Here is a 26,196-nt window from a genome sequence, read left to right as displayed (position 1 = left end):
TTACTGTTCTGTTTTTTCAGTCACATAAATATCTTGCCCCATCTAAGACATTAAGCTATTTAACTAATCTTTCTTTCCAATATGATGTCAAATTGCCTTGCTTTTAGACCTCATTTATAAAGATTAAGGAATGGAAATGTGGGAGTGGAAATGCAGGTGTTAGGATTCTGAAAGAGGAGAGATTCTGACAGCATAATGAGTCCGCCCCTCGTCCGTGGTCCCGGAGTAATTACTGGAACAATCAGTGTCATATGTATATACATTTTCCTTAGCAAAATCATCCCAGGCTGATTTCCATGAGGACCTCTCTTCCTAAACTCTGTTGTCTTGTATCTTTTGGGGACTAAAAAGAATCGTAGCCATTGTTTCAGCAGCACATTCCAAGGCTTCTTGCTTCCTGGCTCCCAGCAGGCTATATGCTTCGCAGTGTGCCCTGACTCTCTCTTGGTGGTGGTATTAGGGGTTGAACCCGATGCCTTTGTCCTGGACTACATATCCAGTACATTTTTTACTTTGTAGTTTCTCTCAGTCTCTAAATTGCCCAGGCTAGGCTCAGGCTGGTGATCCTCCTGCTTCAGCCATCTAGTCCTGGGATTGTAGGTGTGTGGAACCTGGCCCAGTACCACTCACCACTTCTGATGGAGCCTTACAACAGCCCGGGAGTTGTTGTACTCCCCATTTCCACGCGAGGAAATGGAATCTCGGGTTAAGGAACTTTCCCATGCCTGTGTTGAGGCCAGGTTCACCCGCACTGACTTCAGGGAGCAGGCTGTCTGTCCTAAACTCCGCTGCCTGGTTGCATATATAACAGGCCGTGCCAAAGGAAATAATGTTTTTAGTTAATGACTGTTGGGATCCTTGTTTCATTAAGTAAAAAGTAGTTTTTACTTTTGTTAATATTAATCCTTTATATAGTCCCACAAATGTTTTGTGAAGCACAGTCATAGAACATAGGTTCATGAAAAAAATTTTGATCACTTCTGTTGCTTTTGATGGTGCCAGACTGCCCTGTAGATCATTGTCTACCAAATATAGTGAAAATCAACACCAGTGAAAAGGAGAAACCATGTCAATTTTCCAAGTAGAAAATTTAAGTCAAAGAGAAGAAATCTAATAGAAGCCATCCTCTGGCTGGGTGTGGTGATGCACATCTGTAATCACAGCACTCGGGAGGCTGAGGCAGGAGGACTACCATGAGTTCAAGGCCAGCCTGGGCTACATAGTGAGTTCAAGGCCACCCTGAACTACACAGCAAGACCCTGTCTCAAAAAAAAAAAAAAAAGCCGTTCTCTGTAGTTATATTTGTTTTGCTAGAGGTACAATGGCTCCTCCTACCTGAATCATTGAGAAGTTTCTCCCCCTGGGGAAAGTGAGGGTGTGGGGTGATGTGGCGTGGTCCCTCCTGTCATTCAGCCTGGCCCATAACAGGCACTTTGGAAGGAACAGATAAGCGTTCCTAGGGCAGCTGGCTGCATGTGAAGTCAGTAGAGGGAAAGATTTGAATCTCCTCTTGCATGGGAGATTTCGGTGGAGAAAGGATTGGCGGGGCAGCCCCAGTTTGAGAGCTTGCTTACTTCCCACCGGGCGCTGTCACTGTTGTGAAACAAGCCTTTCACCTTGGCCCTGCTGCTTTTCATGCTGAGTGCCCGCACAGGGCAGGCCTTGAAGCCCTGGCGAAGAGACAGATGTGCTTGACTCCCGCCCTCACTGCTTAACACCGGGAGCTTGGAGGCTCCTCAAAGGTAACAGAGCTGTTCCCCTTCTGGCTGGAAGAAGGGAGATCCCTCACCCCAAGGATCATATACAGGGCAGAAAATCAAATGTAAAATACCTAAATACAGCCTAGTGGAGGCCCCAGATCACGTGCCAGGGAAGAGAGTACTGATACCAAGCAACATAAAACACACAGTCCAGTGAGAGGAGAGCCGCGCACACGCGAGGCGGAAGTGTAGAAAACCCAGCCTGGCCCAGAGAGGCTGTAGGGAAACAGAACCGAGAGACCGAGAGTCCATGAATTGATAACTGTGCTGCTGCGGGTGTGCGCCAGTCTTGCTGTTCAGCCTGTTGTGTTATTTGAACAGCTCCATTTTCTCTGGCCGGTTCCTCCCCATTGAAAGTCATAATCCTTTGTTTCTGACATCATAGAAAAAGTTAAGATGTCTCCAAGGGACAAAGAAACAGGAAAGCTGTCCTGGCCACAGTTGGTTGTTAAATGGATTATTTTTCAACAACTTTTCTTTAAGTCTTTTCTTTAAGTCTCTTAAGCCAGAAATAGCCTGGTTTGCTTCCTGGATGAATTGCATATAAAAATTTCCTGTGATAAATATCTGTATGGCCCATCTGTAGTACTGCTCGGAAGCTAATAGTATGACATAGTATCTGAAACTGTATTGACTGGTTGCCCGGCCTTGCCACGGTACAAAGTGCTGTAGTCACGTTCTAACTACCGTTGAAGGAAAATCCATTTGGTCAACGCTGTTGCCAGCCATATTTCACCTCCCTGCAATTTTCAAAATTGATTTTATTCATTTTATAAATTGGCACCCAGGGCTCGCCAGCTTAAAGGTGCTTTTACAGTTACCCTACTCACTGAAAATGCAACCAAAATCTTGTTGCGGTGAAGCTGAATAAAAAAGTGTATCTTCTGGCTCTGCCCCTCCAAAAGCAGCGCGTCCTTTCTTCAGATGGGAGTGACACAAGGCTTTCAGAGGTGCGGCTGTTCTGGCTCCCACTCCTCTGACTCCCAAAAGCTGACCTCCGGGAGAAAGTGCAGGGAGTGCCGCACCTTGGGACCTGCAGCTAGTTCTGTCCCAACGCATCCTAAAGCCAGCTTTCCTCCTTGGGGAGCAGTTTCCTTTTGGGGGCAGCTACTGTAGATTGTCTCAGGTTCCTGGCAGGTCCCAGAGGTGTGCTTGTCCACACTGCCGTAAGCCCATCGAGCACGCAGCTTCTGTCCAGGTGGGGATGAGTTGACAGTGGTGATTTTAGGTGCATTGGAATGTGACTGCAACAAGATTGATTTCTTGACAGCGTACTTCACGGGCCTGTGCTTGCAGGTACAGCCTTTTGGTTGTGCCGCTCAGCTGTCAGCTTTTATTACCTTAATTATTTGTGTCTTGATTATCCAAGGGAAATTCTTACTCCCAAATTGGTTTCTCTCCACTTCTCTCCTGGAGCGAATGCATCTCTGAGAATGGAGATCCATGCTCACATTAGTCTAAATGCTCCGTGCACAGGACTGGTGGCCTGGGTTGAACTCGGGCTGTGAGTGCTTTGCCAGGAACGCGGCACAAGTGAAGTAGTTGAGAATTCTTTCTGCTCAGACTTTAGAGGTTCCCGAGCCCGCTGGGAAAATGACACAGGGGTGGGAACTGGGGGGACCAACATAGGACCACTGATTTCTTAGCCTGGAGGCCAGACCTGTGGTGTGTGGCTTTTCACAGCTGCTTCCAGCCTTCCATTCTTGGAGGTGGCGGCGGTGGTTCAGAATTCTCCTGGCCTTCTCCGGACGTGCTCAAGTAAGAGTGCTGCTTCCTGGCTAGTCTCCCGCTGCCTGTTACTGCCGCTGGTTTTCCCCACTGAAGAAATTTCTACAGCGAGTCGTTTTTGTCTCCAGGCACCCCCACCGAGTCCCATGGCCCGGGAGGTCCACGTCACAGACTGCAGCCCCTGCCGCGCACCCCGCCGCGCACCCCGCCACCCTTTACTTCCTGCCCTTTCTGCCTCCTGTCCTAGAGCCGCTGCTCTGCAGGCCACTTTCCTTTGTTTCTGCGCCAGCACCAGCATCTCATGTTGTTTTCAGGGCCACGTTTCACGAAGTTGTTGGGTTTGAGCTTTATTTTTCTTGTTTCGTAGAAATGACCGGATTCACAGGAACGGGGGAACAACAGCCCCCCATATGCAGGTGATGGGCCCCTTAAGTCTAAGTCCACACAGATGCCCAGGACCCCCTCCCCACCCCTGCCACACACGGGCCGGGTATGGTCTAGTTGGTGCCTCTGCAAAATGCTACATGGTGAACATGAGGGCCTCGCCCAGCTGAAACCACTGCCATTCAGTCGGGACAGGCGGGGCCTCGGGGACAAGCATCCACTGTCACCACAGGTGTAACTGCCCCTTTTGCTATAAACCCGCCACTTGGTTTACCTCCACCAGAGGAACAACTGCCAGAAATAGAACGCAGCCGGGTATGGTGGCGCATGCCTGTCATCCCAGCACTCGGGAGGCTGAGGCTGGAGGATCAGGGCGAGTGCAAGGCCAGCCTGGGCTACAGAGTGAGTTCACGCTTGAACTGCATAGTGGGGCCCTGTCTCCAAAAGACAAAAAAAATCCAAACTAATGAGAGACTGTGGGATTGGTCTTATGTCAGAAGGCGCTTGGGAATCATGCAGCATGTGGGTCTGAGGAGCCCGCAGGGACTTCTCTGCCGTGGGAGAGATGCAGAGGCGAGGCTCAAGGACCACCAGCTGCCTGCCTGTCCCGGGAAGCCCAGTGTAGCGTGGGCTGTGGGTGCACCACGTCTTCCCCCAGTCTGGGAGCTGGTGTGTGCTGGGCCACATGGCCAAGGTGTACCTTGCAAAGGGAGCGAGTGCGCTTACCACTTTTCTCCTTCCCATTCCTAAGCTAATTCCTGGGGCCTCTGCAGCATCTTCAGTATGTTAAGAGCCATTGAGTAGCTGACAGCAAATACGATAATGGAAGTGGCAGGAAGATGCTTTCTTCCCATGAGCTCCTGGCCCCAAGTTGTGCCCGACGCTGGTAGGTGGCTCAGTGTCAGACCCCAGGACTGGAGGGGCACGTTCTTCCAGGCACTGTCACACAGAGGCTAAGCGCACAGACCGCAGCGGTTCAAATCCCAGCTGTGCTGCTCTCTGGCTGTGTGGCCTCAAGCCCGGTAGCACCTCAGTGTCCTCACGGGCAGGAGAGTCCTGCTCGGTCTTCGCTCACAGGCTGCTGTTGGAACTAAGGAGGTCCATACACGGACAGCATGTGGGGCAGGGCAGGGCACCTGTAACGGTTACTGCTGTGAGCTTGCAGCCGCGCTCCCAGGCTGGCAGCTGTCACTGTGCCCAGCAGGCGTGGTCGTCCCCGTGCCCAGTTACCCACCTTTAGCCATGGTCCAAAAATTCAGATAAAAACTTGCAGAAATAATTCATAAGTTTTTAAAAACCTTCCTACCAGTGTATTATCATGATTGTTCAGTTTTACTATTAGGCGTCATGATTGATCTCTTACTGTGCCTAGCACACATGGTAAGCTTTATCAGTGTCGTGCACGTATAGGAACGAACCTAGGACTTAGTACTGTCTGAGGTTTCCAGGTCCCCAGTTCTTGGGGGAGTACTTAGTAAATACTCTTGAGAGCCCTTGACCAGCCTGGGAGTGCTAATCCAGGCTCCTTGGAGCTGCCAGGACACTCCCTGTCACATAACCAGCGGTCTTGTCCCTGCGCTGGTGCTCTCTGGGCTGCCTTTGCTTCTCCTAGTCTGCCCTGGGCTGCCGTCTCTCTCAGGTTTTGTCCTGCTTATAGAGTCATTTCTGGGCCGTCATCAGGTTCCCTGTGCACCTGGCCTGGAACAAGTATGACAGTTAAGAAACAGGCCTTCATCTTCTTCCAGATGCACGATCTGCAACATCCTGCCATCTCTAAACATAGCTGCAAGAGACCCTGGGCAGGGTGAACCGAGACTGCTCCCCAGCACAGGCAGTGAACACCAAGTGGAGCATCTGCATTGCCCTCAGCAGCACTGAGGCCCAGAGAGCCCTTAGTAACGGGCAGTTCCTGCTGGCGTCCAGCAGAGCCCTGTGCTGGCTCTGGGTAGAATTCAGTGCTTTGGGAAATTTGATCAAAGTGGGGAAAGGATGCTTTCTGTCATAGCTCTGTGAGACTGTCTGGTATTAAACATAAGGCGCAACCTGTCGTCCCCCTGCTTTAGCTGTCTCGGAGAGGGAGAGTGGGAGGCACAGCAGCCAGGAGACCTGGCTGGCCGTGCAGCTGAAGTTCCGCCTCTGTCCCATGAAGGACAGATGAGGGCCTGCAGCTTTGGGGAAGACACGAACGGTCCCCTGCTGCAATGTCTCCCCACATTGCTCTAAGCACGCTCCTTATGTGAGGGAATTGCCAGTCCACTCTTCCTGAGAAAACCAGATGGCCGCACTGCCGGGTTCACCAGAGACTTCCTAGATTGGCACCAAGTTTATTAGCATCTGTAGTCTCGCAGAAGAACGAAGGAGACTGGAAGAGCAGAATGCCCCTGTGTGTCCCCCGGAAGGTGCGCGCCTGCTCTGAAGAGCTGGCGCAGGCAGCTGAGCAGCACACTGATCCATCATGCTCCGGGCAGCGTGGCGCCCGCGCAGCCTCCTTCAGCCCCGCTGTCCATGGCCGATTCTCACATCTGCTTTAAATCGTGCACTGAGACCGTGTATCCCCGAGTGAAGTACAGTTCCAGCTCGGAGAGGCTTCATCACAGCGCTGACATGAAAAGACAAACAGAAATCTGACTTGCTGTGTTATCCATCCAATAAAAAAACCACCCAAGGGTAGAGGAATAGATATTCATCACTTCCCAGCCACTCAGCCAAGCCCGCGGCCCCGGCACTATATTTCTAGGTGGATTTTGGGAGCCTTTCCCGGGCAGAGCGGAGGTCTGACAGCTCACTTCCCCTGTGGCCTGGCCTTGCGCCTGGGTGAGAACGAAGGGAATTCTGCTCACCTGACTCAGCCCATGCATACCATTATAGAAGTCTCACTACTTCCTGGAAGTTGAGCAGCACTTCCTCTTCCTGTTCCTGGATTTGCCTTTAGTCAGATGGGCTGCTGAGATGGCCTTTGCCATGGTTTAGTATGAGCAGAACAGCCTTGGCTTGAAAGAAGAGCAATTGATTATGAGAGTCTTCAGCAGGCTTCTCACCGGAGAATGTGTGTCACAAAAGGCACGTAGATTTTTTTTGTAATAGAATTATATCTTAGCAACTGTGCTTGTATATCTGATCGCTTCTACAGAAGCTAAGCTTTGAGGACTAGCTTTTGTTAATGTGGCGTGCTCTTTCCCAGGGCCTCCTTTTTCCAGAAAGTTCTTTCAGTTAATGAAGGTGGGGAGCCTTAGCTGTAGTATAAGAAGATCTCAAGGAAAGTGTAGTTTGGCTTGGATTTCAGCAGGTAAGGGAAATCTGCCTCTGCAAACACATGCCCTCTGCAGTGGGAAACCTCGGCCTCCCCTGTGAGCACGAAACAAGTTTTTACTTGTGTTCACTGAAATGCGTGGCAGGTGGGCGAACACATGCTGAATCACTCTGAGCTGATGAGTGTCCGAGGCCCTCTCGAGCATGATTGTGGCAATTGCAGTATTTGAAAGATAAAGCAGGCGCTCCCATGTGACTTACAGCAAGCGCGTGGTCAGGGGACACTCGGGTTCCATCCACTGCTACTTCCCAAGCGCCGACTTGGCACTGTTCACAGCGCGGGCAGAACAGTGTGGCCCTGACTTCTGCAGCTGACAGTGGAGAGGGTGACACGCAGCAGACTCTCCCTTAAACTGGTCTCCGAGCTGAGCCACCCCGGCCAGTCCGTCATTGCTCAGTGCGAGGGTGGAGGCGGGCTGGCTGTGCACAGCTCCGCCCGGAGGCCTGGAGGCCGGCGGCCACTGCACTGCCAATGGGGACGGCCCGGCCAGGTCTTGGGATGGTGTAAGATGCGCGCAGACAGTTATGACCCACTTCAATTTTCTCAGAGATGGAATATTCTGCCCGTTCCTTCTCGGTTTTTCCATTTCTTACCTCATTTTCTAGGAGTCACTAAGTCTGTCTGCCAGAGGCCGGGCCTGGGCAGAGAGGGAGCGTTACACTCGGGCCAGACACTGGGGGCCGGTGGCAGCCATAGGCGCCAGCTGCCGGGCACAGGATGACGCAGAGGGCGGGCGAGCTCGGGGATGTGACTTTCACTGTCCCCAGGTCCCCAAGGTCAGAGCTTTCTTCCTTCAATATAAAACACTGTATAAACGCAGGGGGGTGGTGGTAGAAGTGGAATATTTGCTGTTTACTGACAGTGATCGGAGTTTTCTGGCGAAAGCTCCATGCTGGAGAAAGGAGCGGGTGTCTTTACAGGAGCAAAGGGTGGCAGTTGCAGATTTGCCTTCCGAGTGCTGAGCTTTCATTTTTTGGATGCTTTATATAATTTTTTTTTAACAGAATGAAGCTGGCCTGCTGCAGTTCTTCCAAAATGTGATGAAAGAAACTAGGGCAGAGCCAAAAAAGGTGACGAGCTGGGTCCTCAACACGCTGCTGGGCTATTTAAAGCACCACAACCTCGCTGTGAGTGAGAGGTGAGTCGGGCGGGGGCTGCTCACTTTCTTCTGATGAGCTTCGTGTCCTGAAGCAGCTGAAATAGGACAGGGCGAGTTTTCCCTTCTCCTTGCTCTATCAGACCTCCTAACAAGACCACAAACCCAGTGCACTCCAGAGTCTAAAAATACCCACACGCGCCTGGACGTTCGTGTGTCTGCCACCTCTCTGACTGAGCCCTGTCCTCTGTGCTATGCTGGGGCCTGGCGGCTCGAAGGTTAATCAGATGGGTTTTACAAACTGGAGCAGGTGCAGACTTGCAGGAAGAGTCGTTTCTGCATGATCCTGTTAGGGTAGGCATGCACAGGGACAGGCCAGGGGCGCTGAGCTGTGGCCACAGAAATCAAGCCTAGCTTCTCCTGGGCTAATGCTTGTGCTGCGCCCTGAGGAACTTGAAGGAGTTGCTGAGGGTGAGAAGGACAGGGGCATCTGGGCAAAAAGCAGTAATGCCATGCTCAGGGACACATGCCACAATGGGTTCAGGAAACCCAGAAACTGCGGCATGCTCAGGCAGGCAGAAAAGGGGGGACAGAGATGGAGTAACGACCAGGGCCCACCGGGAGGACTCTTAGCAAAGCCTCAGGTTACAGCTCCATTGCACTCCGACACTGGGGGAACATGGTGTTCAGTACTCAGCTTGCACTGCTGTAACATACACCCAGACGGGTGGCTTTGAGAGGTAGCTCGGGAAGCTGGGAAGTCCTGATCAGGAAGGACTTGACTGAGTCAAGTCCCTTCCTGGGTGCACAGGGCCATCTTCTTGCTCTGTCTTCACATGGAGTGTTGGGGAAGTTATCAGTTATCAAAGGGCACCAATCTTATTGTAGGGGCCCCACTGTCATGACCTCACCCACCCCTCACCACCTCCCAAGGCTCCACCTCCTTATACTCTCACATTGAGGGGTACAGTTCAGTCCTCAGCAGAGCAGAACAGATCAGACACAGGGAGACCAGTTGGGAACGTCTCATGGTGCTGAGGAGGAATACCCCGGGCCAAGCTGAGGCGATAGTGGCCTGGCTGAGCAAGTGGTGCCAGTCGTGAGCAGTGCTGTCAGGCTTGTTCAGCCAGCCCCTACATTCTTACTTGGGCATGAAGGGACATCTAATCTTCCAGGAGGGAGGGGAAGCCAGGTGTGCTCGGCGGGAGGGATGTGGAGGACCACAGTGAATTTGGATGTGCTGAGCTTGAGCTGCGGTGAGGTGTGTGGGTCCACAGCGGGCCTGAGACTGCTTCGAGGTGTGAATAGGATCTCCCTGCTGGTTACAAAGCCCACGTCTGTCTGGACTCTGCCGTGTGCCAGGCACAAGGAGCTGCAGCCCTCAGGACCGGCACGGGCTCTGCTCAGAGAGCAGCTGGTGCAGGAGCTGACGACAGGGAAGCAGCGAGGAGCTGCTCTGTGGGGAGAGGTCGGCTCAGCTGAGACCTGAGGAGGGCGGGTGAGGCAAGGTCAGGGCCGCAGGTTTGCGTGCTGAGCGGCGCACGCGACCGTCCTGAGGTGAGACCCGGGAGACGCAGGCACACAGTGCGCTGCTAGTGGGACTCTCATGCAACAGCAGGGAAATGGGCAGGTGGCCAGGGAGGCGGCAGCGTGCCGGGCTGGCTGGGGAGCAGCCTGAGGCACTTCAGCCTTTGGCTGAGAAGCGGGGACCATGAGATGGAACCTGAGACACAGTAGCAGAGGAGGTGAAGGAAAAAGAGTGGAGAATGGGTGTGCCAGACGAAAGGCATGTTTGAAGAGGGAAGATGAGCCCCGGGCTTGAGCGTAGGGCACAGGAAGAGAGTGCCGAGGGGCGGCTGGGCGGCTGATGGTTCCTGCAGGGGCCGTGGGCTGCACCCTTCCCCAGAAATACTTGCACTCAGAGTTAACGCTACACTATTCCGGCGTCACACGTGGCCTCTTGCCCTGGGCCTGTGTGCATCTGTGTGACCGCCCACGGTCCAGTCACTTCCACACTCAACCTCCTACAGCCTGGCCCTGGGTGAGCGCCCCTGATCTGCCCCTCGGTCTCCTCGCTGTGCAATGCGGAGGGCACCACTGGCCTCGGAAGGGTGGTTTGGGGTCTGTTTAAGGTTTTTGCAGTGCTGGGCATGGAACCCAGGCGCAGAACCCTCTTACATGCCAGGCTAGCACTGTCCTACTCAGCGACACCCTCAACCCTCCACAGAGGGTTCTGCGAGGAAGATGCCCTGAGCTGGCGCACGGCAGGCCTCGGCGCCCTCTCCTTTGCTTTGCCCTGTCTTCCATGCCCGTCTGCCCTGATGTGACCTCTCATCATAAACGCCACTGTTCACACTGCAGGCGCTCGCCCACTCGGAAGGTGGAGACGCAGCTCTTCCAGAGCCCAAGAGGCTGGGGAGCGCTTGAGGCAGGAAAGGCCTGAGCCATGCTGGGAAGCCAAGGGGTGCAGTGACAGAATCGGTGTGTTTTAGGGAGAGGGGCGGGGTGGGCACACCGAGAAGTCTGTGGGGGTTCCGGGAGCAGGAGCAGGCCCAGCACCCCAGACGGGCTTTCTCAGGGAGCGCTGGCCTTGTGCATCAGTGTTGGAAGGGAGGGAGGGGCCTGCTTCCTGCTCGGGAGCTGTTCACAGCACAGTGGGAACGGGAGGAAAATCACTCAGGCCAGAGGAACCCAGGAGGGCTCCAAAAAGATGAAGGGAGGGGCTGGGGATTTAGCTCAGCGGCAAAGCGCCTGCCTGGCAAGCGCGAGGTCGTGAGTTCAGTTCCCGGTACTGGAGAAAAACCAAAAAAAAACAAAACAAAACAAACAAAAAGACGAAGGGCTTGTACGTCCAGGGTGAATGTTACTGTGAGGTCTCTCTCGCCACATGGTTGGCTCTCGTCCCTGGAGCTGTTGCATTTTAGTCTTGGGAGAGAGCACCAACATCTTCTGGTTCCACGCTTCCTCTAGTAGACGAGGAAACTGAGGCCCTCAGAGATGAGGTCCCTTCTCTCCAGTGGCACAGTGGCCAGGGCGGGGAGCCTGTGCACTGACCCAGGCCTTAGGGCGTCCCCAGTGCCAGTCTGTGAAATTAAGGGTGCGCTCCGCAGCCACTGGGTAACTGCTGCAGCCACCCAGGGACGGCTTGGTCTGCTGGGTGAACATGCAGCTCTGGCGTTAGCCCAAACCATCACAGAGCCCCCACAGGACCCGATTTTCAGTAAAAACACACGTGGTCATTCGAAAGTAAGTAAAGAGGAAGCCACACAACCGTGCTATTCTATAATTGATACGGAGCAAGAACTGAGCCGCCCAAAGCAAGCTGCAGCAGATCTGTTCTTCCGCAGTGTGAAGAATGTTCACTGACTAGTGTCTCAGGCCGCCTTCTGTTGTTAGTAACAGTACCACAGACTGGGTGCATTTTTGGTTTTTTTCCGGTACTGGGAATCAAACTCACGACCTTGCGCTTGCCAGGCAGGTGCTGTGCCGCTGAGCTAAATACCCAGCCCCTGGGTGCAGTTTTTAAATAAGGATTGTTTTAGCTCTTGGTTCTGGTCCAAGGTTGAGGGGCTGCATCGGGTGATGGCCTCCTCTTGGCAGAGTCCTGAAGCCGTGTGGAGCCTCACAGTGGTGATCAGATCATGTGAGGGGTCCAGCAGGCCTTTGGAGCAGACCCACTCTCAAGATAACACAGCCACTGATGAGTGTGGAGTGGTACTCGCCTCTCACAGGTCTCTCCTGGGCCCACCTCTTGTGACAGGGATTTCAGCAGGAGTGAGAGGCACAGAGCAATGGATAGACCAGCCTAGCTGTGGGGCAGCATTAACCACAACGTTTACCCCAAGCATTCCTCGGGCAGTGCGTTTGTTTACATACTGACTGTCTTAGTTATTTTTCTCGTTGCTGAGACAAAATACCCAAAACCCGAAGTTAAAGGAAGAAGGTTTTATGTAGCTCACAATTTTAAAGGTTTCAGTCCATAATCAGCTGGCTCCAAGGCGGGGTGACTCATGCAGAGGGGGACAGTTCATGGCCACAGAAGACAGCAAAAGCAACAAGAGAGGGCCAGGCCTCTTTCTGTGCCTTACATGTACCCAGTCTACTGGGATTAGGGTGGTGTCAGTCCAATTAGTGGACTGACCCAGCAGTCACCTACCCTTAATCCCAGCGTTGCACCACGAATCAACCACACACTGTAGATTCAGCCACCTCCAAAACAGTGCTATGAGTGAACGAGGCTTTGGGGGGACATCCAGACACAAACAGTACCACTGACTATCCCAGGAATCGCTCAGGCAGGAGTCACTGCGGCCAGTTGATTCATGTAATGAATAAATTTGATGATTTTTTTTATATTTCCTGTCATATTATCTTATAAAAATTAATGAAAAAATATGCAGTTTTTGGCCATCCCATATTTACATGATTGGACTGATAAGTGGTTAATTAATGAACAGCCTCGGCCCCGAGGGCTCATGTGACCAACAGTGGGTAGGGCTGTAGCTGCAGAGCCAGCAGCAGTCACCCGGTGACACCCACCTGGGAGACTGTCAGCTGAGAAGGGGGTGCGGTGACAGGGGAATTAGTCCAGCAGTGTCATCTGGGAAGGCATCCAAGGCTTGGGCTGCAGGCACTGGGAGACTTTTAGAGACCGGGGAGGCTGTAGTGACAGCCACGTCAGAGAAGGCAGCGCTTGGAATGCACGGGAGGGATGGCTCGGACTTGTGTGTTGAGGGGTCAGTGGGATTGGATAATGACGGGCTAGGTGTGCAGGAGTAAGCAAGGACTGAGCAAAGCCCCTATGGAGGGCTGCTCCCAGGTAACCGAGTGGTGCTATCATCAGGAGAGACAGAGCGGGTGGGCTGGGATGTGGAGGACCTGGCCCATGGGAGGGTGCCTTTGCTGAGGACAAGGCCGGGCATACTCTGGGCCCGGGCCTGTTTTGTGCACCCTGTAAGGGAGAGGTGTTTGCCTCCTTGCTCTCAAAGGAGGAGGTTTTCTGGCTGTGGCTCAGCTGGGGGTGTGTTTAGCATATGCAAGGCCGTCAGGAGGTCCCGGCTGTTCACAAGGGCTGCTTTGGAGTGCAGTAAAGCAAGGGAAAGTTGGTCACCTGGTAGCAAGGAGGGGAAGGCACTGGTTTTCAACAGAAGAGTTTTTGTAGAGGGGTGGGGTAGAATCCCAATGACATGCTTGTAGCTAGCAACCACTAAGGCTGGATCTTCATTGGCAGAAATATGGTAAGCCCCCGGGCAGATCAGGTAGCTGCAAGATCAGATCAGTAGGCGGCATTTTCAAGCTGGAGAAGATCTGAGCATTTGGGAATGGTGAGATGAAAGCAGCAGGCCAAGGGACAGAAAGGTCTGAGCGGAACCTAGGAGTAAAGTGATGGAGTCGAGAGCATGCATGGAGGGCGTGCTGGCTGGAAGGAGGCGACCATCCTAGAAAATGCAGAACCAGGAAGTGGAAGGGGAGGGGTGGGGTGGAGGCCGTCTAGAGTTGCCGGGAGTTGGGGTGCCAGGTGGGGCACTAAGAACTCAGAGATAAACCAGAGGATTGGTGGACAGCACCTGCCACCTGGAGCTCCACGCTCTAGCATCTTCCTCCAGGAGCTTCTTGGGTTCTCTCAGGCAGAAGCAGAGAAGGGGGACTTGGACCTAGGATAGTGACAGCGGATCTTTTAGAGATGGAGAGCCCAGAAGCGCAACTCGAAACCCACTTACCTGTCACAGACTGCGAACTCTGCATGAAACCTTAATACAGATGTTTTAGTTTAGAAGACACAGCTCATACATTAATATCTTTTGTCTTAAAAGCACAATAACAGCACTTTCATTGCTATGAACAGCCCGCTGCAGCACGCGTACCATCGGTTCACTGGCCCTGACCTGGAACAAGCGTGGGACTGAGAGGGCAGCCATGTCTCTGTGGGCTGGAGTGGGGTTGGGAATTGTCAAGGGTGCTGTTCCAGGAATCTGGACTAGAGGTGGAATTGGGATCCTGAAGGGCCCTGAGGAATTGGATGAAGTTGGTAATTTGGAAGATCCCATTTCCCTGCCTCTGTAGCTACACTGGCCTTGGAGAACTAGGAGAGAGACGAGCACTGGAAACTTCAGCTTGTGATGTCACATTCTTTTTTAGTGGAGACACATTCGCTGTCCAGAACCCAGTATTATCTGACAGCAGCAAATTAGTAGCTTGTGCTTGTGCTGCCATCGTGTCTGAAATCTGATGGCTTATTTTTTTAACTGAGGACAGGCTCTTTAAGAGTCAGTATGACAGGTACTGATCTTTGCCACTGTCTTACTCAGGTTTAACCCTGGCATATCTGGAGTTAACTATAGTCAGCCTTGCATATCCATGGCTTCGACCAACTGCAGATTGAAAATATTTGAAGGAAAAAATTGTGTCTACACTGAACATGTTCAGACTTTCTTCATTATTATTCCCTAAACAATATAGAATAATGATAATTTGCATGGCATTTATACTATATTAGATATAAGTAATCTGGAGATGATTTAAAGTGTACAGGAGGCTGTGCAAGCATTCTGTCCATACTCAGTTGGCTCCAAGGCATGGTGGCATGGCAGAGGAAACAGTCCATGGCAGGGCAGGCAGGAAGTGGCGAGCAGCAAGCTGCATGCCTGCCTTCTTCCTGTCCCTTGTATTCTATCCAGACTACAAGCCTATTGATTGGTGCCTTCCACACTCAGAGCGGGACTTTTGGCTCCAACCCCAATTAAATAAAAGGAGACTGTAGCTGCAGGTACCTCACTCCTGCAGTAAAGGCTTTCCTGGAGATAATATAGTTCTCTTAAATTAACATAATGTATTATCTGGAAAAGTCCATAAAGGGATTCCAAAGTCCTTCCTAGATTCCTACATTTTCTTCAGTATTCCCCTCCTTTGTTTAAAAACCTAATATATATGGGCCACCAAGGAACGTCTTGATCTTAACCCAAAAAATCTTAAATTCTATGAGAGGATTGATCCCTCCTGGAGCCCTAAAATCATTTCAGTTGTCTCATTTATTTAAGCCTTCGCCGTCCACTCGTTTGGAGATTGTAGGCCTGATCAGCCTACAATAACTAAGGATTATTAACCCAATAAAGCCCCAAGGTGATGATGGTGTTAGGCAGTAGGGCCTGTAGTGGGGAGTGATTAAGTCATGAAGGTGAAGGGATTTATGCCTGTATAAGGGACCAATGCCCTTTGGAAGGAAGCCCCAGAGAACTGGCTCACCCCGAACTCCTGTGAGGGCACAGTGAGAGGGTACCATCACTGAGAGTGATGACACCATGACACTCAGCAGACACCATGTGCTGGCACCTTCCTCTGCAGCTTCCCAGCCTCCCGCACTGTGAGAAGGAAGGTTGTGTTGTTCATAAGCACCTGCCTGTGGGTTCTGTATAGCAGCTGGAACACACTGATTTGATCACTGACCCACACAGGGCCGGAGCCATCTCTTGCGTGGTCTTGAAACCTCGTTCCACCAGTGCCTGTGGGCTCTGCACAATCTCTCTGGCAGAATATGTGGTGCCTGTATTTTCTAGGATTACAGAGCATCTACACATTTCCACACATGCCTAATTCCCTATATTTGTCAATCAAGGTGGGAAGCTGGAAAGGGAAATTGGTTGGTTTTTCAGCCCTCTGTTACTCTTCCTTTTAGGATTATATCAGGGTGCTCACATACATTCCGAACACGAGTAAGCCATACACTCTCCAAACTTAATTTCCACTTGGAATTACCTTCCAGCCAAACTTTGGACAAACACATTAAGCATGAGCCTGTTGGTTTAGAGTTCATGGAAACAGACACCAGGGCTAAGCTGTAGTTCCTTTCCAAGTAAATTAACAGTAAATGACGGGAACCAGTACTTACCAGAGGAGTTTTCAGTGCTGGAGCATTTCAGAGGCCTGCACTTACGCAGACACGCTCACGTGCTCTTTATGTCGTTCCTGTTTTAAACGGGTCTCCTCATGACCTCAGATATCATCATCATTCGTTGCGGTATATACTGTAGTATAAGTAGCAAAACTGTTTATCGGTGAAGAAGTGCATAATTCATTGTCTTTTTAGTCATCTTGCTGCACCCCTCACCCTGCTGTGACCATGAACTCATGATCCCTGACTGGGTTTAGTTTCCCCCTGACTTTCAGAGTCACGGGATTTTGGCAAATAAGTCACAGCGTGGAAGCGTAGATGTAATGAATTCTGGGCCTGAGTGTTCGAAGCTGTTGTGAATTGCAGAGGATAGAGCGTGTAGAGGGCCCGTGAGGACGGCGAGCATGGAGCTGGTAGACATTGTGTCCCTTATGGAAAATCTCTTACAATTAAAAGGAATTTATATTTGCACAGAAACACTCACAAAAGTGGCTTTGTTAGCTGTTTTGTTTGAAGTAATTTTTAGGCTGATCTTTCAGTTGAAAATATTTAATTACTGGATTTTTTCCTCTTTCTCTTCACGGTTCATGAATTTTTCAGCCACTTCCTTTTTTGACTAATTATACTGAGTACTTGTCTATTGCTACAACTTCTGCCAAACAGCTGTCATTGTTGGGTGGTAAAATAAGGGGAAAAAACCACCACCAGTCGCAAGAATTCGTTATCTCCTACGATAAAAAATAAGTAAAATAAGAGGGCCCATTTGACCTGTTATTTTTGTCCCTGGTGGGGCTCCTGATGATTTAAGTTACAAGGGCGAGTGTGCAGGTGCTGATAACTGTTCGTGGATCCCCTGCCTGTTGGAAATGCAAACTTATCTTCTCTTTTTCCTTTGGGGGCCGCCAGTCCCATCACACCCTCTGCACTTGCTGGGCTTCTCGACCTGCTGGACAGTAAGGCAATTTCTTCGTCGGCAGCTAAACAGGTACGTCTACCTCCCAGAGCTTCGCCCTGCTCCATCTGCCGTAGATGTCTGCTGTGAAACCCAGATGCCATTGCTAAGTGAGTTTCATAATTGAAGAGGTTTTTTTGTGTCGTTTTTTTGAGACAGGGTCTCACTCTGTAGCCCAGGCTGGCCTTGAACTTATGGTGGTCCTCCTGTGGATTACAGGTGAGCACCACCACGCCCAGCAGTCAAAGTGTTAAATTCGTGCAATGTTCTGATGCTGAGAAGCGGAAAGGACTTCATTTAGCAGGGGTGGGAAGCCAGCAAGGACATGCAGTTCACTCCTTGGTCCGGCCCCCTGGGGATGTAGGCACTGTCTGGCTTTGCCCTGAGTGTCTCCCCCAAACGTCTGTTGGTCTAGAAGGGGGTGCTGCAGCTTAAGGGGCAGCCTTGGCTCCTAGCCACGCTTTTCTCACTTCTCACGTCCTCACTGCCTCGCCCGAGGCTGCCCTGTCACATGGTCGCCTCTGGGAGTCCATCCTGAGCAGGGAGGGTGCGGTCAGACCGCTGCTGCTGCCCAGTTGGTGAGCTTTACACACGCACCCAGGGGAGAAATGTCAGAAGAGCATGATGCTGTAAAGCGGCTGTTTCCCGTGTCTCCACCCTCATCTGACAGGGCTACATGAGGGGAGATTCCTGGAACTTGGAAAACCAGTGCAAATAAGGACCCAGAAGGCTAAAGAGTAGCGATGCAGCAGCCTCAACTTCAGAGATCACAGCTGTCAGTGCTTCAGCCAAACCTAATGTTATTTTAATGGTGCCTTTGTGTTTAATATTTACACACTCGGACAGTAGCGGCAGGTTACAAAGGGAGGCTTGTGGCTAATTATGTGGCACCGCGGCATATGCCAGTCCTGTGCTGTACAGGGGAGGGCAGAGCTGTCGTGGCTGTTCGACCACCTTGGGTGAGGTTGTCCTCTCCCAGGACCCAAGTGGGGAAGGCTTCGGCTGTGGGCCTGTCAGGGGAGTACAAATGTTTATGACAGTGCTCAGCAGTTGTAGAAAGATTCGTTGCCTCAGGGCAGAAACACACACACACACACACACACACACACACACACACAAGAGCAGATGAACTGTAGCATCTGAAATGAAAAAGGAAAAAATCTTCCCTTCTTCCCACCCACTCTGCCCCACCCAAAAAGCAAAACCGAGTGTAGTCAAAAAGGTAGTTCCAGAAGGAAGAGACGGAAAATGCTGGAAGATGCAAGGCTGGTTCAGATGGAGAGGGAGCTGGGCTTGCATTTTATCAACCTCCAGCAAGTTTAAAGGAAGCAGGTGAACCTGGCCCATGGACAATCAAATCAAACAGGAGGCCTGTCAGAAATGTGTTTCGTGTTGGGTTGCAGAATCTACCTTCCACTCCCTTGTATATCATTGTCTCAGGGTTTTTATTGTTTTATTTTTCTACTTTTTGTTTCCTGCTTTTAAGAAAAATCACTTTGGGGTGTGCTCAGAGCAGGAGGCCCGAAGAATGGCTCCCCTGTTTACAACATACCCGACAGGAATTCAGGGCCACTGGGACCAAGGCATGCAACTGTGGCTTCCCTGTGACCAGAAGCCCTGCACACAGCCCCGTGCCCTTGCCCACAGTGTCCAACAGACCCTGTGGGGCAAGGCTGGTTTGGGAAGGTTGTTGGGTTTGGGGGCAGTGGCCTGTCCATGTGTAGGAGACCTGAGATATAATGTCTTTGAACTAAAAAAAAAGGAAAAGAAAAAAAATGACTGAATTTCTGGGAGTATATAATGTATGTTGATTATAAACCATTTAATGCAGAAAAATACAATTTTCTAATTATACCCCCTTGAAATAACTATCATTAATATTGGGTGGACATCATTCCTCGCATATGAAGAAGAGCAAGAGGGAAAGAGAGAAGGAAGACAGACAGGAAGTTAGAGAGACTGCAGAAACTCAGAGGTTATAGTGTACTTTCTTAAAGTTTATTAAGTAAACAGTTCACTGGTTTTATGAAGCATTTTACTCTTATTAATGTGCATTATATATACCAATGAGATTCAGTGTGATGTTTGCATATATACCTACAGTGTGGTCATATCCAGCCACATTTCTTCACATACACACACACACACACCCAGCACCCTTCCCACTTCCTATTTCTTTTTGTATCTGGCTCATTTCTCTTAACATGATGCCATGCAGTTCTATCCATTTTACAGCATTTGGGTTTCACTCTTTATGGCTGAGTAATACTCCTTTGTGACAGCAGGAAACCTGTTTTCTTTATCCATTTACCTAGTGTGTACTGAGCTAATTCCATGCTCTAGATGTTGAGAACAGTGCCATAATATACATGGGCAGACAGGTATATTTTGTATGCTGATTTCAGGAGTTGGCTAACTGGATCATATGGTAGGTCTCCTTTATGTTTTCTGAGGAGTTGCTGTACTGTTTTCCACAGTGGGTGTACTTACATTCCTATTAATAGTTCATAAGCATTCTTTTTTCTCTACATCCTCACCACTTTATTTTCTTAACATTCTAACTGGGTTGAGATACTATTTTATTGTAGTTTTATTGGCATTTCCTTGATGGCTAATGGTATTAAGTAGTTAGTCATATATTTGTTGGCTGTTTGTATTTCTTCTTCTGAGAAGTGTCCATTCAGGTCATTTGTCCAATGGATTAGTTTGTCAAATATTCTAGGTATTAACCCTCTGTCAGATGGAAACTAACAGATAATTTCTCCCATTTCTGTGGATTCTCTTCACTCTGTTGTTCCCTTTGCTATGCAGAAGCTCTTCCGTTGGATGTAATCTCAGTTTGTGTATTATTGCTTTTATTTCATGTGCATGTAGGGTCCTATTCAGAAAGTCACTGCCTGTACCACTGTCTTAAAGGGTTTCTGCTTTTTTCTTCTAATAGCTTCAGAGTTTCAGGTCGTATACTTAGGTCCTTGATCTATTTTGAGTTGATTTTTGTACAGCGTGAGAGATCCCAAGAGATCAAATTTCTGCATATGGGCAGTTTTCCCAGCACTGTTTATTGAGAAGGCTGCCCTTTTTCCAGCATGTGGTGCCACTGGTATGGGTTTATTTCTTGGTCTGTGTTTTGTTCTATTGTCTATATGTCTGTTTTGATGCCAGTATCAATACTGTTTTGGATATTTGGATTTGTAGCTCTGTAGTATATCTTGAAATCAGTTAGTCTGATGTCTCCAGTTTTGTTCTTTGTGCTCTCACTAGCTTTGTCTATTTGGGGTCTTTTGTGCTTCCATATTAATTTTAGGACATTTTTTAGTTGTTATGATTTGAATCTTAAATGTCCCCCAAAGGCTCATGTGTTGAAGGCTTGGTACCAAGATGATTTGCTACTAGAAAGTGGTTAAGGCTGTAGGAAAATGGCCTAGAGGAAGGAAGTCAGGCCATTGGGACGTGCACGTGAATGGGATATCAGGGCTCAGCCCCTTCCTTTCTCTTTGTCTCTGCTTTCTAGCTGCCGTGAGGTTAGCAGATCTGTTCCACCCCACACTGCCTGCCACAAGCCCGTAACAGAAGCTACTGTGAACTGAAACCTCGGAAAACATGGGCCCAACTAAACCTTCCCCCTTTAAGTTGATTTTCTCAAGTATTTTGTCACAGCAACAGAAAGTGACTGACACACTAGTTCTTTGAAGAGTGTCATTGGTAATTTGATGAGATTGCACTGAATGGCTTTGGGTAGTATGGACAGTTTAATAATATTAATTCTTCCAGTCATGAACATGGGAGGTCTTTTTCAATTTCATTCATCACTGTTTTATAATTTTCAACATAGGAAGCTTCCATTGCTTAGTTTCTTCCTAGGTATTACTGTATTTGTAGCTACTGTGGCTAGGGTTGCTTTGTTTCTTTCTCCTCCAGTCTGTCAGTGGTGTGGAGACACATACAGTCTCTGTTACATTGAGGTGTGATCTTCTCTATCTCATTTGATCAAGATTTCATTAATGAATTTTATCAAATTTTTTTCTGCATTCACGGAGATCATGATTTTATCCTTCATTCTGTTTATGTGATATATTTTGTTTGATTTGCACCCACTGAGCCATCCTTAAATCCATGGATTGAAGCCAGCTTGACCATAGTGTATTATTTTTTCCATGTGCTATTAAATTTGCTTTCCTAGTGTTTTGTTGAGGATTTGTACATCTATGTTCATGAGGAGTATCAGTCTACAGTTTTGTTGAGCATGTGTATGTGTGTGTGTGTGTGTGTGTCTGTCTGTCTCTCCGTCTGGTTCTGGTAACAAGATAATCTGGCTTCACAGTATGAGTTGGGAAGGGTTCCCTCCCTTTCAGCTCTACAGAATAGTTTAAGCATCTGTATGCTTTAAAAGTTTGGTAAAAACTCAGCAATGAAGCCATCCAGGCCTTGGATTTTGTTAGATTTTTTTTACTGATTCAATTTAGTTGTTTGTTATGGTCTATTCCAATTTTTTATATACTTTTAGTTCAATTTTGATGGGTCATGTGTCTGGTAACTTGGTGATTTTGCACAGATTTTCCACTATGTTAGCATATAGTTTTTCAGAATAATTGCTAGTGACCCATTATATTTCTGTGGTATCACTTGTAGGGTTTGCTTTTTCATTTCTTTTTTTTTTTTGGTTTTTCTCCGGTACCAGGAACCGAACTCACGACCTTGCGCTTGCCAGGCAGGCGCTTTTGCCGCTGAGCTAAATCCCCAGCCCCTGCTTTTTCATTTCTGATTTGGGCTGTGTGTGTGTGTGTGTAGCTAAAGTTTTGTCAAGTTTATTTTTTCAAAGAACTGTTTTGTTTCATTTATCTTTTATAACTGTTTAACATACTTCATTTATTTCTGCTCCAATCATTATTTCTTCTGCTAATTTGAGATTTGGTTTGTTATTATTTTTCCAAGTCCCAGAGATTATAGTTAGGTTGTGTATTTGAAATTTTTCTTTTTTAATGTAAGAACTCATTACTATAACGCCCCTCTCGGTACTGCTGTTGTTGTATCCCATAGGTTTTTGGTAGGTTCTGTTTCCATGTTATTTCAAAACATTTTTAAATTTCCCTTCTGACTTCCTCAGTGACCCAGTATTTGTTCTAAAATGTGTGTTGTTCAATCTTCAGGTAGTTAAATAATTTCTAAAGTTTGTCTTGTTGACTTCTGGTTTCATCCCCCTATGATCAGAAGAGGTACAAGATATGATTTCAGTTTTTTGTTTATTTTTTACTTTAAGACTTGTTTTGTGACCCAGTATATTCCATTATAGAGAAAAGTCCAAATGGTGCTGAAAAGGATGTGTATACTGCAAGTGTAGGATGGAATGTTGTATAAATACCTGTTAAAACCACTTGATCCAAAGTGTAGTTTAATTCTGAAATTTGATTTGTTGTTTGATCTGTCCGTTGATGAAAGTGAGGTGTTGAAGTCCCCATTTTTGCTGTGCTGCAGCCTGTTCTGTTCTTTAATGTTTCGTGAAATGGTTGCCTGGACATTAGGTGCATATAGATTTTATAATCAAATCTTCTTGATGCCTTGATCCCTTGATCATTATATAGTAACCTTGTTTACTCTTAAGTTTTTCTGTCATAAAGTCTATTTTGTCACATATAGTTGGAGCTAGTTCTGGTTTTAGGTTTCCATTTGCTTGGAATATCATTTTCTACCCTTTACCTTTCAGTCTTCTCTTGTACAGAGAGTGTCATGTAGACAGTAAATTGTTGAGTCTTTTTCTTTAATCTGTGCAGCCAGTCTGAATCTTTTAATTGAAAGTGGCAGATTGATGCCTGTCATTTTGTTGATTTTCTTCTTTTCTTCTTTATTCTTTTTCTCTTGTTCATCTTTATAGTTGGATGATTTACAGCATTGATAATGTTTGAGTATTTTTTCTCTTTTGTGTATCTATTCTTCTAGTGGGATTTATGCTTTCACATGTGATCATCATAGCAGTTATCTTTCTTTCATTTCTGGGTGTAAGACTCCCATAAGCATCTTTGTAAGGCTGCTCTGGTGGTCATAAATTCCTCAATTTTTGTTTATCTTGGAAGGTCCTTATTTCACCATTTCTAAAGAATACCCTTGCTAGGTATAGTAATCTTGGCTGATAGTTATTTTCATTTAGGACTTCACGCAAGTCACTTCTGGCCCAGAAATTTCCACTAAGAAGTCTTTTCATAGTCTAAGAATGTGTGGCCCTTTTCCAAAGCAAGGCTGCTATGCAGCTTTCATGTTAGTCATCCACCATGATGAGCAATCCTGAGGACTGTGAAACCTTCTGATAGCGAGGATTGCCAGCATCCAAACTGATTAAGTTTGCTGGGTTCTTTCACCCTCAGCTCTGCAATGGGGAGACTCCCCATCCCCTAGGTGTGGAGGTGGGGCTTGGCTTCTCTTTCTGTGCTGTGGTCCAAGGTCGCTAAATTTTACAAGGTTTCTGCTTTTCTGCTGCTGATTTCCAGTGTCCCCCTGGTCACTGCAGCTGTGTACCTGTTGCTTGAGTGGTTCTTTGTAGAGGAGCAGTGAATGCTTGGTGCTGCTATTCTGCCATCTTGAAAAATCTCATTGGTGTTTTATTCTGTTCACAAAGCTGTTCAGCTATAGCCACTGTCTGTTCCAGAACATTTTCATCCTCCCAGAAGAGAAACCCCACGCTCATCATTCCAACTGACTCTTCCTCCTAGAAAATGCCTCATCGGGTTTCAGTCTCTGTGGATTTGCCTATGCCTGATATTTAGTATAAATGGAATCATACAATATGTGGACTTCTAATTCTGGCTCTTTCACTAAGCATAATGTTTTCAGGGTTCACTGATGTTGTAACATGTCCTCACTTCCTTCCTTTTATGGCTAAATAATATTCCAGTGTACAGATATACCACATTTTTTTCTATCCATTCATTAATTGATGGACATCTGCATTGTTTTCACCTGTGGGCTCTTATGAATAATGCAGCTCTGAATATTCATACCCATGTTTATGTTTGAGCATATGTTTTCAAAATTCTTGGATATATACGTATACAAATAACCTTCTGACTGATAGGGTAACTCCATACTTAACATTTTGAGGAAGTACCTATATTGGTCACTTTTCTCTCACTAGCTCAAAATATATATTATATACAACTTGAGGAGAGGTTTATTTTGGCTTGTGGTTTCAGAGAGTTCATTCCATGGTCTGCTGGCTCTAAAGGTGAAACAGCATGGCAGAAGGGCATGGTGCAGGGAGTTTTCAACACATAGGACCAGGAAACAGAGAGACAAGGTAGGAGCCAGGAACAAGAACACAGCCTTCTAGGTCATCCCTCCAGTGGCAGTCTTCTGATCAGGCCCCATCTCCTGATAGCACATTCATCTTTGAACTCATCAATGGATTAATCCACTGGTAAGTGTAGCACCCTGATGATCCAGTCACCTTCCAAAAGCCCCACCTCTGAACACAAGAGTCTTTGGGGGACAGCTAAATCTAAACCATAACACTACCAAGCTGTTTTCCAAAATGCCCATACCATTTTACATTCCCACCTGCAATGTATGAGGGTTCAGTTCTTCTACATCCTCACGAAGACTTCCTGTTCATCTTTCGTTATAGCCATCCTATATGAAGTGTATTGCACTGTGGGTTTGATTTGCATTTCTCTAGTGACTAATTTTATGTTAACATCTTTTTTGCATTTCTCTAACAACTGATGACATTGGACATCTCTTTGTCCTTTAACAGTGTGCTTTTTTAAAAAGGAGAAAAAGTGCAGTGCAGTTAGGTTCCTAAATTTTAACTGAAAAGTCCAAGTGTGCCTTGGGCCTTAGAAACCTACAGTTGAGAGTAGACAGAGGCTCTGGTTCTGGCTCCTGGGCTGGCCTCTGACGAACGGAGGAGGCTTCATTGGCGATGAGGTGGGCAGGAGACAGGCGACCGTGTGGCCGGCTGCTGGGGAGGACCCATCCGGTGCTGAGAACATCCTCAATTCCAGAGAATCTCCCATTTCGTGTTTAATTTGTTCTAATCCGCCTCTTCCACCTGTGTCTCACTGACATCGGTGCCGCTGTTTCCGTCCCTTACACATGTCACTGCCGCTCTTCCCTGGTGCTCCAGCAGAGCTGCTGAGGTTTACGGTCTCATCCCCCACACCCTGCAGCCGGGGCAGTTACGAGGTTGCTGCTGTGAAACAATCCTATTTTTCAAAAGCAGAAATAGAAACTTGGAGGCTGTAAATCAGCGTGCGCAGGCTCCTGCGACTGTCTCACAGGTCCAGGTCTGTGTGCTGGAGTGGCAGGTGGCAGTCCCTGCGTCCTCCCTTCACTAAGGACACAGCCAGCCGGGACCCATCGGACCCCCGGACTGTCCAGGTCACAGCCAGCCTGAGGATGGCTCCCAGCACGGTGGGCCTGCGTGTGACTGAGACCCCAGAGGCGGTCCAGCCCGCCGGGCCCACAGCTCGAGACAGACCATTGCCGGCCCTCTGCGGCCTGAAGACGTGCAGGTGACCCGCTGGCCCCAGCTGAGGCTTCCGGTGGGGCCAAGCCGCACCTCCGGGGGTCCTGAGAGACGGACACCACATCTAACAGAGGCCACCGGGAGCCTTGTACACTAAAGCCGGGTGACACACGCCCGCGGTCGCTCTTGTTGCTTTGGTTGCTTTGCACAGTGTACCATGTGCCGCCCGCGGGGGCTTGGGGAGGTATCGGTGCCTGCCTAGGGTAACCTCACGCGGCTTGCCAAAGAGGGGTCCCGTCCGGTGTGGCTGTCCCCTCCCCGAGTAGGCCTTTCCTCCGCACGCTGACTCCGAAGCCCGGGAGAGGAAGGAGCAGGCGGGCAGCGTGTGGCTTCCTTCAAGAGAATAAAAATTGCTTCGCCTGGAGAAGCTGTCGGGCTGCGGGAACGGTGTGTGGCGTTCGTCCCCGGACTGAGACGCGAGTTGCGGCCCCGTCCGCGAGAGCCGCCCGGTGTCGGGTGACGGGGGCTCCCCGGCTTGTGGCCATTTGTTCACGCCGAGGGCCGGGCGGCGCCAGCAGGACCCCTGCGGCGGGAGCGCTGCGCGGGGGCTGGCACGCGCGGGC

The 26,196-nt window shown here is 49.0% G+C and overlaps 1 protein-coding gene across 1 annotated transcript in view; it reads left to right on the top strand.

The window, feature by feature from the left end:
• Gatb (glutamyl-tRNA(Gln) amidotransferase, subunit B) overlaps window positions 1-26,196 on the top strand; it is an 83,629-nt gene that overhangs the window by 49,039 nt on the left and 8,394 nt on the right. The window contains exons 10-11 of the mRNA XM_005400896.1: window positions 8,187-8,320; window positions 17,073-17,151. Coding sequence (XP_005400953.1) covers window positions 8,187-8,320; window positions 17,073-17,151 — 213 coding nt within the window. The remainder of the gene's footprint in view (window positions 1-8,186; window positions 8,321-17,072; window positions 17,152-26,196) is intronic.

This window comes from Chinchilla lanigera, unplaced genomic scaffold (genome assembly GCF_000276665.1).
Source record: "Chinchilla lanigera isolate Chin_1 unplaced genomic scaffold, ChiLan1.0 scaffold00070, whole genome shotgun sequence".
Classification (NCBI taxonomy): Eukaryota; Metazoa; Chordata; class Mammalia; order Rodentia; family Chinchillidae; genus Chinchilla; species Chinchilla lanigera.
The sequence above is the reverse complement of the archived record's forward strand: the minus strand, read 5'-3'. Positions and strand labels throughout refer to the sequence as shown.